Genomic DNA, 13799 nt, shown 5'->3' with positions numbered 1-13799 from the left:
TATACCTCTGCTTTTACTTAGCCAGTGGTAACCAAACAAGGCAGGAATAATAATATGGACAACTCAAACATGTAATAATTTTCTTTTGCTTGATTAAACAAGATGGCCGCTAGAGGCTATTTATGCTTATGATCTGCCAATTTTATGAGATCAACTTCTCAGAAACCACAAGTGCTTATGTGTTGAAATTTCAAGGGTTCAGTGGCCTAAATGCATTCTACAAATTATACACTTTTTGTGTAGATCAGGTGGCTCAATGGGTAGCTTTGCCATTGAAACCCTTGAATAACATTTCAGCCTATATCACTGCCTTTATATATCTCATGTGGTTGGTAGATGGCAGGAATGATGTTAGTTTAGGGAACGCTCTAAACCTTTTGTTTGAATGATTGAATGATATGACCACATGATTTCAAATTCTCCAGAAAAGCGACTCGGGCTCTTTTTAGTTTAAAAAATATTTTTGAATTTTTTGAAAATTTACTACTATCAACCTTGAAAAATAAATGTGGAAAGTCTAAATGATGCTGATAAGTAAACATTCATTGTTCTTTTTTTTCTGTTTGTCTGTTTATTTATTCTGCAAGCAATATATAACACATTGTAATCTCCTCTATAGACCTTATAATTTTATATGATTTACTGTATATTACTTCATTAGTTTGTTATCACTGCAGTTCAAGATTTGAAAAATTTCTTATGATGTGAGCACTACCAACACTCATCAGTGCTCTAGGTTGGTTGTTTTTTTTTTTTTAAATTGTAGAATTTAACAGGGAAACTATATAAAAGTAAATGAAATAACTGAAGTTTGCTCTCTGAACTTATCAAATTCTTTCAGAAATTCAAGTTTTCTTCGCGCCTTAATTTTTAAGACAAAGTGGAACATAATAAGCAACCTTCCCGTACCAAAATTGCATGGTGGGAAAGTGGAATCTTTGAAACTGTACTACATTGTCATTTGAATTAGGAGAAAGGGGTGCACCCCTACACCCACCCCCTGCTTGCCTGTAAAAATGCTTTATATGAATCCTACTGTAAAGAAATTAAGTGAAACAGTTCATTTACCAAGTGTTTGGATAAGATTTTGAAAGGTCTTTGCACCTATGATGATCATATCATTGGCAATTATCCCTCCATAGATTATTGTTTTATTTGAAATTCTACTTCTCTTGAATCTTTACATAAAAGAAAATGAAACTTCATGCATCTATGTGGTAATGCTGTGCAATATATTATACTGTGTAAGTACTTTAATTCATGGATGCCAATTTTCATGGGTCAGGGAAGAAACACAAGTTTGTGGATTCTTGAATTCATGGTTTTGAAGTTTTCAGTATACATATCAATGGAAATCTCCTTTTCATTGGGAACCAAATTTCGTGGTTTTGCCTACCCACAAAAACCACAAAAATTGGTACCCCACAAATTACTTTTCACAGTAACTAGAATCAGGGTTTTTGTTATATAAGTATGAGTGCATCTACCTGTGAATTATTAGATAGATTTTAATGAAACTTCATTCAAATGTTGAAGAGCTGATCTATTTGGATGCTAGCATTCTGATATTTAAAGCTTTTAAGTGCATCTATCTCTTAACCATGCAATGGGTTTTTTGCAAAGTTTGAAATTATGACTAGGCATTTTACGGTGGATATTTCATTCATTCACAGTGCGGGAAACCACTGATCGCCAGCTCGCCAAATACAAGTAGATATGTATTTTGGTGAGTTCTCATTTACTTATACTCATCAATTTGGCGACCGTCATTTGACTGGCAAGTTCCAAGGAAAGTTAACCGGCCAACAGGTTATTTAGTAAAACATCCCTTAATATCATACATTAAAAATATGTTCCCTACATTTTAAGAAGTTTAGCTTGAATATGTCTAGTGAATTTTGGCATGATATGCACAATTTTATTGACTTGTAAAGCATTGTTTACGATCTGCCATTTCAATTTCCGGTAAACGGGATGTACCAAAAACCTAGGAGACGGTCCTGATGTCGTATTAGTATTCAAACGAAATTATCTTGGTAATTTATGAAATATTACCTTGCAAATTAGTTGTTTATTGTCAAAATAAAAATGAACAAGAAGCAAATAATTTTCTTGTTTCATAATGATGAATCTGTTGAAATGTAATTTTATTTTTAAAATATGAGTTCAGAAATGGAGTACTTATTTTGTTACTGTAAAGTACATGAAAAACTTAAATGGGAGGGAATATTCGAAGATGGAAAAGTTTTTGATAAATTTAAAAAAACAAATGAAGAGATAGTTGAAGAAAGAAAAAGAAAGGCAGAAGATAGTCAAATCCAAGAGAAAACAGATAATAGTACAGAAAAAAAAACAACCCAAAAAATGTGGCTAGTTGAATTTATATTTGGCTAGCAAGATCAATATTTCACTAGCCAGAATGGCAAGTTGGGGAAAAAAATGGTTTCTCACACTGCATTCATATCTTTATTTCCTCATTTCATGAGATATTTGAGAAATGATTTAGAAAAATAATTCAATATAATACAAATAAGTTAAATAGCTATGTTAGGAGAAGAAAACATGCATTCGTATATGGATGAAGTAAAAAGAAAAAAAAAATATCAACATCGGTGAACAGGGTGAAGAAAAACATTTTCAGAAAGAATTTTGTTTATGGTTACTGTTACTGATTACATATCATGATTGGCATGGTAGCCTTGTCCATGTTCTACCACACATTTGACATCATGAATTTGACATAGTTTTGTGAATTGCAAGTAGTCTTAATTGGAATAGGAATATGTAATTAACAGAAATTGTCGTTTTAAGGGAAAATACTGAATGTTTTAAATGTTTAAGTGGGATATAATTATTTCAAGTGTCTTAATTAGATTCCTGTCTTAGTGTAGAGATAAAGAAGAGAGAAAATATGTGAAAACAGATTTCACTAATGATGTGTTGTTGTATGTAAACCCATAATATTATAAGAATTGTGCTATATTGAGAGATCTGGCCTGGATTTCTTAACAAAAACTCTCAAGTTTAGAATTTCCTCAAATCCTGAGGTTTTCTTCAAATCTTTAGTTTCAAATGATCTGATTTGCCCAATTTTGAGTGAAGTATAATTTTTTAGTGCTATTTGAGAGTCTTAGGTTGAGCTCAAGTTTTCCTTAAATGCAGCTGTCCACAGTATTTATATTGATTTTTTAATATAAAATATAGTAGCAGAAAGTTTCTTACTGAAATTATGAAATCCTGAGATTTTACCCAACAGTTTTTAGTTAATATCCTTACTGTACATGTTATCATGTTTACCATATTGACCAAAGGGAACGAAATATTATAGTATTGATATGACCAACCCATAAATCTCGTACAATTGATTTCATATTATAGAAACAATGGTGATTTGTAATGTACTATATCAGAAGGCTAGGTGAGGCCATGTTTATACTACACTAAATCACAGAGATTAAATGAGATTATTAAGTTTTGTCTGGTTTTGTGAATGTCAATACATAATCAACAGTTTCCGTCTTCTTATCTACCTATTACTTATTGGGTACCGCCAAAAACAACTAAATAAAGTTGTCGTATTCATCAGCTCCTGTTTGGTATCCTGAATTCCATCAGCTCCCTGCAGTCAATAAATGTAACCAATTTATCTTCAACTGCTAAATAAATCCTTTTTATTACATTGTTGTGTAAAAAGACGAAAATGGATCGGTGTTTCTTTACAAAGTTTTCTTTTTCTAAATATAAGTCCTTTTCACCATTTTTATGGATAAAAGTAACAATGTTCAAAGTGGCATTTACAGTTCTTTATACAGTGTATTTGTAATATTCTAAATGTAAGGTAAGTCATAAACTGAATGATGCTTTCATCAGGAAACGCCCAACATTAATTATTGATTTTAGAAATTTGAGGTTTTTATGGAGTATTAAAATTCAACTTTACCATCAGCTTAAATTTGAAATCTAGAGACCGAACCAAGTTTTACTGTCCATTTTGACCTGATTCAAGAAGGACTAATATTAGAAATTTTCCGGACTTGCAGTTTGGCATTCTGGATTTCTTTACCGGTCCTGTCACATTTTTACTGGTGACACTGGTGGTCCGACAAACCTTCGGAAACACTGGTCTACTCAGAACAAAATTTAAAGTTGAAAAGTGGTTCAGTTTTGACTGTTTTTATTGTACAAATATTAGCACCCACTCAGAGTTCAAATGAACTTCAGCTACATTAATTGTTCTGATCTTTAGTCCTACATTGTCACATACTAATTATCAAACTGCTGTGCAGACACTCTAGCTTTTGTTCTTAAAAATATGCAATTATGATAAAGATTTTTGAAAAACATCTTACATTAAAAATTAAAAACCAATTAGCTAGAAGCCAGATTTCTAAGCAGTGATGGATTGTAGATCTATTATCTGAATTGTTTACAGATTACAAACATTTAATCAATCCTATGTGTAATTTTGAACTAATGAAATCTCAGTTTTGTGAAAAGAGGTAAAAATTGGAAATCTTTATATGATAACTTGCCATTGATCTGTTGTAACACATGGTGTCTTTTGTTTCTGAGTGGATGGCTGAAGATGTCCCACGCTTACTGGTTTCTTGATGTGACAGACGTTTCATTTCCAACTGATCAATTGTTTTATGACGTTTATTCATGCTGTAGATGAGAAAACAAAATCTTATCTTTTCTAATGAGGAATTTATTTTAACAGCAGCTGTTTGGAGCCCAGTGACAGTAGTAGCAGTGGTAGTGCAGGGGAGCAGTCACCCGAAAAATCTCCTTCAAGTAGCAAATCGGTAAGGATATATACACTTAAAAAAATCCATTCAGTTTACCTCATATATTAGGATTAGTGGAAAATGTAAGTATTTGCCTTTCAAAAATTTTCTGTAAGTCAACCATGAGTATCATTAGAAAAATCCATTAAGTGGTGAATCTGTATGGACAAATACACGTGAAAAAAAAACAATCCATTGTAATTTAATATCCCATAATAGGATTATGTAGTAAACAGATGTAAGCATTTGTTTTTTCTAATTTTCCGTAAATCAACATGGAATAATTTTGGGCTTAACTGTTCTGTTAACATGGTGGTTATGTGAAAATAATTGGATTTGGTTTGTAAGATCAACTTTTCATGGTAAAGGGATTTACTACAAGTTTGTAAAACATACATGTTTCAGTGGACTCAATTAGAGAGATTTATTTATATGAAGGCAAAAAGTTTTATTTTGCTTTGCTCTTTTTTGTTGTCCATAGAATTTTGGTTTACATTCATTCAGTATTAAATAATGACTGTATAAAACTTTGTTCTTTACCACATAAATTGTAAAAGGAGATTGTAGCCACAATGGTAATGATAAAATGATCATTTTAGTAATACTGAGTATATACTGATACATATAATTGCCTAATTTGAAATAATTATACAAGGTTTGTTTTTCAAATTTGTTGGTATATGGGAGTAAGCATTTTACATCACATTTATGATAGAGATACTAGTTTAACATAATGTTTATTTGAAAGAGTAATCGAGGGAACCAAGGTTATAGCGGTAATCAAAAGAATGTAATCCAGAGACAAAGACCTGACATGGAAAACAGACATACACAACGAAGAACATACAGTAACTAAAATCATACAAAGTAACAAAAACAAATAAGCAACTCGGACTCCATTAAAAACTGGGAGCATGGACCAGGTGCACCAGTAGGGTTTCTGCTTTTCTAGAAACACCCGCCGAGTTGCTCATAAAAAATCAGGTCCGGGTTAGACAAACGAGGAAAGGAAAACTATGACCTGTTGAATAAATCAGTTTTCATGGTGCAGATGGATACACCATAACGATTCACGAGTTCATGATGACGACCATAGAACTTCTGTAGTGATGACTTCAATCTTGTAGCAACATAACCCTGTTCCAGAAGCCTATTTGTTGGAGTTCTACTGCGATACAAAAACCTTATTTTGGTAACATAAATTAAGTTGTGAGATCACAAAAATTATCTTTGGTCTGATGCTTAAGTCTCATCAATTGGTCCTGGTGAGCTTTTGCCATCACTTTGTGTCCATCAGGGTTGTTGTCTGTTCACTTTTCTTTAAAAATTTTCTATTCTGAAACTTATTTATTACCAAATTTAAAGATTTTGAGCTGTCCAGGATTGGTTCTGTTTCCGTTTCATTGGTTCCAGCAGTGCTAATCTTAGTTTAGGAAAGCTCAGTTTTTGACTGCGCTTTAAAATGAGACTATCTGATGTAGAGTTTTTAAAAAAAATAATGACTGGAGAGCTGAAAGAAGAGGTCATGAGTTTCCATTGCTCAAAAAAGTGAGATTTTTTAGAGGGCAGGGTTCGACGTTAACTTTTATATTCACTTGTCCAGTCGGGCAAGAGACATATGTGATTCACTTGCCCGAAATATTGAAATACTTGCCCGGAACTTTGTGTCACTATATAGTGTTTAAACCAGAAACCCTTGTTTAATAAGACGTGGATAGCAAGAAACTGTTCAACTATAATGCAGATGACAGTGCAGATCATGCCATTTTCAGAATCAACAATGCCATCAAAGTCTTTCAGCCATCCATCATTAAACCCACGTTTTCGTTTTAATTCATAGTCAGCTTTTGTATTTTTCTGTGGAATTTCGGGGACCCCAGTTACCCCAAAACAGTCAAGTGTCCCCTGCTTGGCCATGCTTACTCCCTCGACACTTGGGGAGAACTGATTAATTGCAAGCCAAATAAATCGAAAAGCCGTCATATTTTTTGCGGGAATAAGGGGTAAAACAAGAAGCAAAGAAATTACAAGTATTCATGTGAGGAGTTTTTATTTCACATCTTTAGTTTAACAAATGGACAACAATAACTATCTTCAATAGAATTTTATTTCTCTTTTTCTCTCATATTTTCGAAGTTTTCGATACAGATTTCTTACAGTTTTCCAAAGTAAGAAATTCCATAAATAAATCGCGATGTTCAATTGGATAACGAAAATAGATGTACAATTGGACGCATCCGATTGGTCGACATTAATATCATACGATCTATTTTTGGCAAAGGGAAAATCCGAAAACTATCCAATGATAATCTAGGTCAGCAAGGTCGGGAAGAACGGCGAACTATACAGAAGTAATTTTCGATGTTTTAGAGCTGCGATGATCAGAAATAATGTAATTTGGGCACATATTTTTTTCACTTGCCCAGTCGGGCAACTTTGATGTCGTTTTTACTTGCCCAGACCGGCGATTTACTTGCCCTGGGCAATCGGGCAACCGTTAATGTCGAACCCTGGAGGGTAGGATTAATTTCTTGACCCCTTGCCAGAATTGATCTATTGTGCTTTATTTTGTCTCGCATCTAAATAAGAATGATGTCTCTCACCACCATTTCTATGTCTACCCCTTATATTGACTTCTTACGGTTTAAGGCCAAACTTAGGCTGAAAATTGGAAAAAATTCCCATTTCTTCACAAGAGTGACCCTTCAGGGGACTCCTTACTTCCCACTTGTGATTGTAACAAACCTTATTTAGCTTCAGTGGCGTTCATTGTATTGGATGAAAGTGTTCGGTTCCTGTTTTGCTCCTGTTAAACCCTACATGTAGCAAAGCCATTTAAATAAAAACTTTGGTCAATTGTTCATATTAATGGGAAAAAGCTCTGAAGAATTCTGTCTGCCATTTCTTCACCTTTTTGTAGTGGACAGTACCTATTTTTATTATCTGTAACTAAAATATTATTGAACCAATATTGTTATAACTTTGCATAGTATTAAAACACGTATTAAAAATGTGCACCTCATATTGTCATTTTTCAGCAGTACATGCTGTAAATCTACATTCAGAAATTTGTGACCCACACTGTACTTTTTGTCCCCTGCCTTTCACGAAAGCTGAGGAGTATGGAATTCCACTTTCCATCTGTCCAAAATTGCCTTCATAGAATTTCACCAAATGGACAGTTGATAGCTTATGGGATGAGGAAGATGCGTATAGATATTTAGGTCAGTAGGTTGAAGATCAATGTCACATGGACTTCATGAAATATTATTTGTGAGATGAAATTTGGTTTCTGGAGTGAAACTTTTAAATGCTTTCATAAAATTTCACCAAACTTGGACAGTTGAAGGCTTATGGGGTAAGATACCTCTTGAATATGAGGTCAGTGGATTAAAGGTCGAGGTCGCACGGACTTGATAAAATATAATTTTGTGGGCAAAAATTTGTTTCTGGAGCGTTACTTTTGAATGCCTTCATAGAATTACACTTAACTTTGACAGTTGAGGGCTTATGGGGTAAGGAAATAATATTTGATGAAATTTTACTTTTGTTGTTAGGCGGGGGACCTGGTGCACTGCTCTTGTTCAATTTGCTTTGTGTTGATATACATATTCACCATATGAGCTTTCGAAAACAAAAATTGGCTTTTGCATTTGTGATCAGCCTTTGTTGGCTTAGCACTGAATTTGTGCCCCTTATGTAATGTTATAACTTCCTTTTCTAACTAGTTCCCTTAACAGCCAAAAATTGACTTAAATTTGTGAGGTCAAGATATTTGTGTATCTTGATTATATATAAAAGTTAGTAGTAACTGGTGATTGTGCAATGATTGATATTTGTGGTTGAGATTAGCAAATGCATGAGACATATTCTAAGTCCAGAACTTGTTAATTGGTGGTTATTAATGAAAGGAAAGCAAAAAGGGCTTTTAATGATAATACTCTATTGTGGTCTCATACTTGTTACCTATAAAGTTTCAACATTTGATCTGTTGTTGTTTTGTTGTTGTTAATTAGAAAAATGAAGCTAGTTCTTTAAATAGAATAGATAACTAATGGCTGAAGCATGTAAAGGGGAAAAATCCAACTTGAAAATTTTAAATGAAAATGGAAACTCCAAAACCACCGTAAAAATTTTAGTAATTTTTTTTTCAATAAAAGTTAGGCATCATATGTAGATGTGCTAGTTTGGGTTATTGCAAGGGAAGATAATTAAAAAAAAAACAAACAAACAAAAAACAAAAATTAACATTATTTCAGTTCACTAGTAGAGGGAATTTATATTTATAGTTTGAAAACAGCACCATCTGTCTCTCATTCCTTTTGTTTGATTAAGATATTCAAAATTTGGTTGTAAGTGCAGATCAATCATTCTTAAACTTAATTGTACCCAGAGTAGAAATTTATAGATTATGAAACCTTAAGGTTTGAGACCTTGTTTATTATCCCCTATTCAATAAGTATGTGGTATTTTGGAATCGCCTTGTCTTTCCAAACTTTGTTGATATTATCTTGGCTTCCAATGGATGGATTAATTTTTCAAATTAGGTGGATAAGCTTCATGTAGATGGGGCATACTTTGTAAGTCATTTTTAATTTTATCAGAAATCAACTTGCTGTTTTGTGAGATTTTAACAATTTTCACTTTATGGAATGATATATAAGAAAATTTGGTCACAACAATTGTGGTTGATTTCAAATTTGGCAAGATGCTTTATAAAGGTGGGGCATATGTTGTTAGTGATTTCAGTTGTTCTCTGGTGTCAACATCCTGTACAAGTAGGGGTATGCCTAGCACATGTTTTAACCATATATATTTAACCATTTTAGTTCTCAACATTGTTTTACTGAGGCAACTATACTAAGCTACAATCCTAATAGTTTCTAATAGCCCTTTGTTCGAATTATTCATGGTCAATTTATATAAAAATTAATTAAAACTTTAAAGAATGTTTTTTTTATTATTTAACGAGTTCATATGCAGTCAAAGGTTATATATCATTTGAAATTCAAGTAATTATGTTTGGGCTGACAGTTTTCATTTATGGCTACCATTGTTTTCACTAAGTTTTTTTGATAGAAGGAAAATGTTTTGCAGTAGGTGGAAAAAAGACTATAGGCCAGTGGGAAAACAGAATCTTGAATAGCTGGAAAAATTAAACTAATAGCCAGTGATTTTCGCTGGCTCAATGTTCTAGGATTTTTCAGAAATTGAGGTTTCCTCGGGAAAAATCCATATTAAATCAACTTTCCCACAGTCAATGACTGCTTCCCTAACAAAACAAATCCTTACAGCTTATGTAGTTTTCAACTTGCCACGGGAAAGTATAACTAAGTACCTAACTTTCCCTGACCCAAATTTCACTTGCCCCAGGTAACGGGAAATAGGAATCTTAGAACACTATGGCTTCTGTTCTAAATGAAAACACTGTCTACTTTAAATTTGGTTGCACCACATTAGATAGTAATAATATTTTGGTACTGCTAAAAGAGCAAATGCATGTATGTATAATGCATAGTAAAACACAGGTGTGCTATCTATTGTATTCTTTTGCAGATTAGTTAAGATGTTTTCATATCATTTACTGTTATCTGGAAAATAGGCATGAATAACTGAGCAATCAAGATCACCTTGATAAACCCTTCCATTCATAATGATTTAAAGGCAAACAAATATTGTCATTTTATATAATTGATCAGAGTTACCCCCCTTTTGTATTAGATCACATCTGTTACCAGTCTGTCAGCAACAATAAAGGAATCTTATCATGAATCTTTTGTCTGTAATAGATAAAAATATGATGTTTATATCACTGGTAACCCTAATACCACTTCATTTTATTGGTTCGAATTTGAGATTCATAATCAAGAGAAAATTTAAATAGAGATACAGCCTGATAGGGTCCTGATATTAATTGATGATATTTGGTCATGGTATTAATTTTTGCAGAAATGTGTCAAATGAACAAATTCACAGATATTAATTTCACAATATTCAAAATGATTGAGTGTTTTATTGTTAAAAAAATGATTTTGAGGGTGCTGTATTTCACACTTTTGTGCAACAAGAACAGATATGGTTTTACCAGTTCAATGTGAATTTGAGGGACATGTTTTTGTTTGTTTGTTTTGTTTTTTTTTTAGATTTTAGGAGGTAGACCTAGGGTAAGGGACATAACTCATGAAGTCAGTGATATGTTTGTATCATACTCAATTTCACCATAGCCTGTCAAGCTTTCATTTGAAACTGAATGAAATCAGATTCTCAATAAGAGTGAATGTAAATTTTATATGTCTAGGACCTAGGTAGTTATTATTTTAAAAAGCCTGCATCAGGAATTGTGGCTTGGGTGTTGAAGGTCCGTCCAATATCATGGAATATGGATTACACTCTTGCAATTGAGCCTTATGACAGTTCACAGGTACCATCAAAAAGATTACAAGAACAATTGTTCCTGTCAATTATTTATAGTTTATGATGCATTACAAAAATGTTTCAGCTGAAGTGTATTATTGAAAAGACATTCTGAAATATTTACAATTAAAAGCATGCTCTAGTGTGAAGACTTGATTCCATGCTGTTTGAATGGGATAGGACACATGGATGGTTGAACTACACTTTCCACAGGAATTAACCCTAGATCCAGCACATACTTTATGTCTCAAGTCAGTGTCCCCTTTTGACCAGTCAATCTTAACATTATGTTGCAACAGCATAGTAGTACACTTTGCAGAAAATAACCTGTGGTACTCAAAAAACTTGTGTGGTCAAATGTGGGCAGTCTCAACAATATGAACAAGGTATAAATCCAGTTCTTCAGCACAAGAGGGAGTTTTCCTAAAAGGAGTTTCATAATTTAGGTATTAAAAGAATGTTCAGACTGACATCTTTACCTGAGACAATTTGCTGTTGAATTTCAGGAGACACCATGTCAGTATCTTTTATAGATGTAGCTAGTACTCCAAAAAAAGTACTGGAATTGTTTATGGTGTAGAGTGGCACTGCACTGATACTATTGATAGATTCAGAAGGCATTGTCAAACCAGGTTGAATGGGAATTGATGAACGGTAGGGAAGATAAGATGGTTGTTGGCTGCTTCCAATTACCCACAGCAGTTTGCAAATTGAAATTGTTTATTGAGTTTGAATCCTGACGTGTCATCAGTTGATGTAGTGTCTGCAGGCACAATTGCTGCATATTAACCAACATGTTCTCCATTTGGGTGGAAGTTGCGCGGACTGGTTGTGCGGTAGATATGTTGTTTCGGCTTGTAGAATCTACTCGTGTTGCAGTAGAACAATTACTCGCAGCAATCTCTGTTTGGTTGATAGGTTCTGCATTTCCAGAAAGCATAGTAGCACGAGAATCTTTGCTATCCTCATACAGTTTACGTAAAGCACTGTAATTAAATGCGATTGATATATTGATGCCTAAATCTTTAAGAGCAGATTTAAGCTGTAAATTAGTCCAATTTGCAGTATTATTAGCATCTAAATTAGTTCTCGATCTTCTGGTAGCCATTATTGTCCAAGATCGTAATTCAAGCTCGCAGAATTGTTTCTTTAACACTAAATCTGCTGGCAAAGTATAATGGTTATACAGCTTTTCTCCATAATAGCAGTGAAACTGATACAGTTGTGTTCAGAAAATGATGAAATATTATTCTATAAATGACAAGAAATGAAAAAACTAAATTCCACTTGAATGTAAAAACATAACGTAACAGAAACTGAAACTTGCAATGACATATGATATGAAAACGAGGCTTCACCTGTGATAAGAGGTTCTGCAGGGGGAGGCTACTGGAATATTTAGGAGATAATGCAATTAACATATAAACTATAATTAATGTATAATCAGAAATTAAGGGTACTGAACCTCAGACCACTGCTAATTTGAACCCATGCTAATGTATTAGATAATGAATGGCATGTGAACCCTGCAAGAATTTCAGCAAAGTTTCTTTGAGCCCTTAATTGATCTTTTTTTATTGTTTGGCATGTTTCTCCCATTTGATCATTCAATGCTTGGAATTCCTGGTGTTGTAAAATCAGGGTTTAAGCTAATATTTTGAGTGAGTAGGTGTAATAGCTGGTCAATATAAATATATTTTATCTTCATCAAACGTGGAGCAGTTGGCTCAAGGTCATCAAGGTCAATCAATAAAATATTGTACACAATAAATTCTAGACAGTATGACTTGTAATAAAAGGCACCATCTTGTAAATATAGAATCAACAACTATAGCAAGTTGTTTATGGAAATTTGTTACATCGAGAGCAATAAATTTTCATAGTTTTAATATTAAGGTTTGCTGAGGTATTAAAACTGAAATAAATTTCTCCAGGGGCAAGAAATTATATAATCGAGGAGCTAAATTATATTCTGTTTCTTTTAATTTGTTAAACTGAAAAATTTTATATATGATTCTTTGTCATGGTAGAAATTATAGCTTTTGTCTGTCCATGATGTCAACAGTTATTCTGGAGAACAGTGTTAGAAATGTCATAACGATGCTTTGGACCAACAAGATTTTTTGGACAGTGAGATTCAATCACATAACCACCAATCACAAATTGCTATTTCAACCAATCAATATTTTCTCACATTGGTCAGAGGTGTGAAAATCGATTGAAAATTTGAGAGCATTATGTACTACCTCAAGGAGGTAGACCTAGGGTAAGGGACACAACTATTGAAATCAATGATTTGTTAGTATCATATATAATTTACCAAAGCCTGTCAAGCTTTCATTTGAAACAGAATGAAATCAATCCAAGTTACTTTGATGTTACATGAGATTGATGCCTTATTCTGAATACAAACGTTCCAATGATTTGTATGAGTTGTGTCCCTTGTCCTAGGTCTACCTCTTCAAGTTGTGATAAGAGGTGGAATATACCCGTAAGTGTGGTCTTGTATATGTAAGCATGGGCGGATCCAGGCTTTGAGTTTGGGTTGGGATGGGGGACATTAATTGAATTAAATGCAGTGCAAAGCAAGGCAAAAAA

General features: G+C 33.3%; 1 protein-coding gene across 1 annotated transcript in view; it reads left to right on the top strand.

The window, feature by feature from the left end:
* Positions 1–13799, top strand: part of LOC148605005 (uncharacterized) — a 52394-nt gene that overhangs the window by 11141 nt on the left and 27454 nt on the right. Inside the window, exon 7 of the mRNA XM_088547813.1 lies at positions 4721–4805. Coding sequence (XP_088403939.1) covers positions 4721–4805 — 85 coding nt within the window. The remainder of the gene's footprint in view (positions 1–4720; positions 4806–13799) is intronic.

This window comes from Perna viridis, chromosome 10 (genome assembly GCF_037379345.1).
Source record: "Perna viridis isolate PV_CMFRI_1.1 ecotype Kerala chromosome 10, ASM3737934v1, whole genome shotgun sequence".
Taxonomy (NCBI): domain Eukaryota; kingdom Metazoa; phylum Mollusca; class Bivalvia; order Mytilida; family Mytilidae; genus Perna; species Perna viridis.
This window is presented reverse-complemented; position numbering and strand designations above follow the sequence as displayed.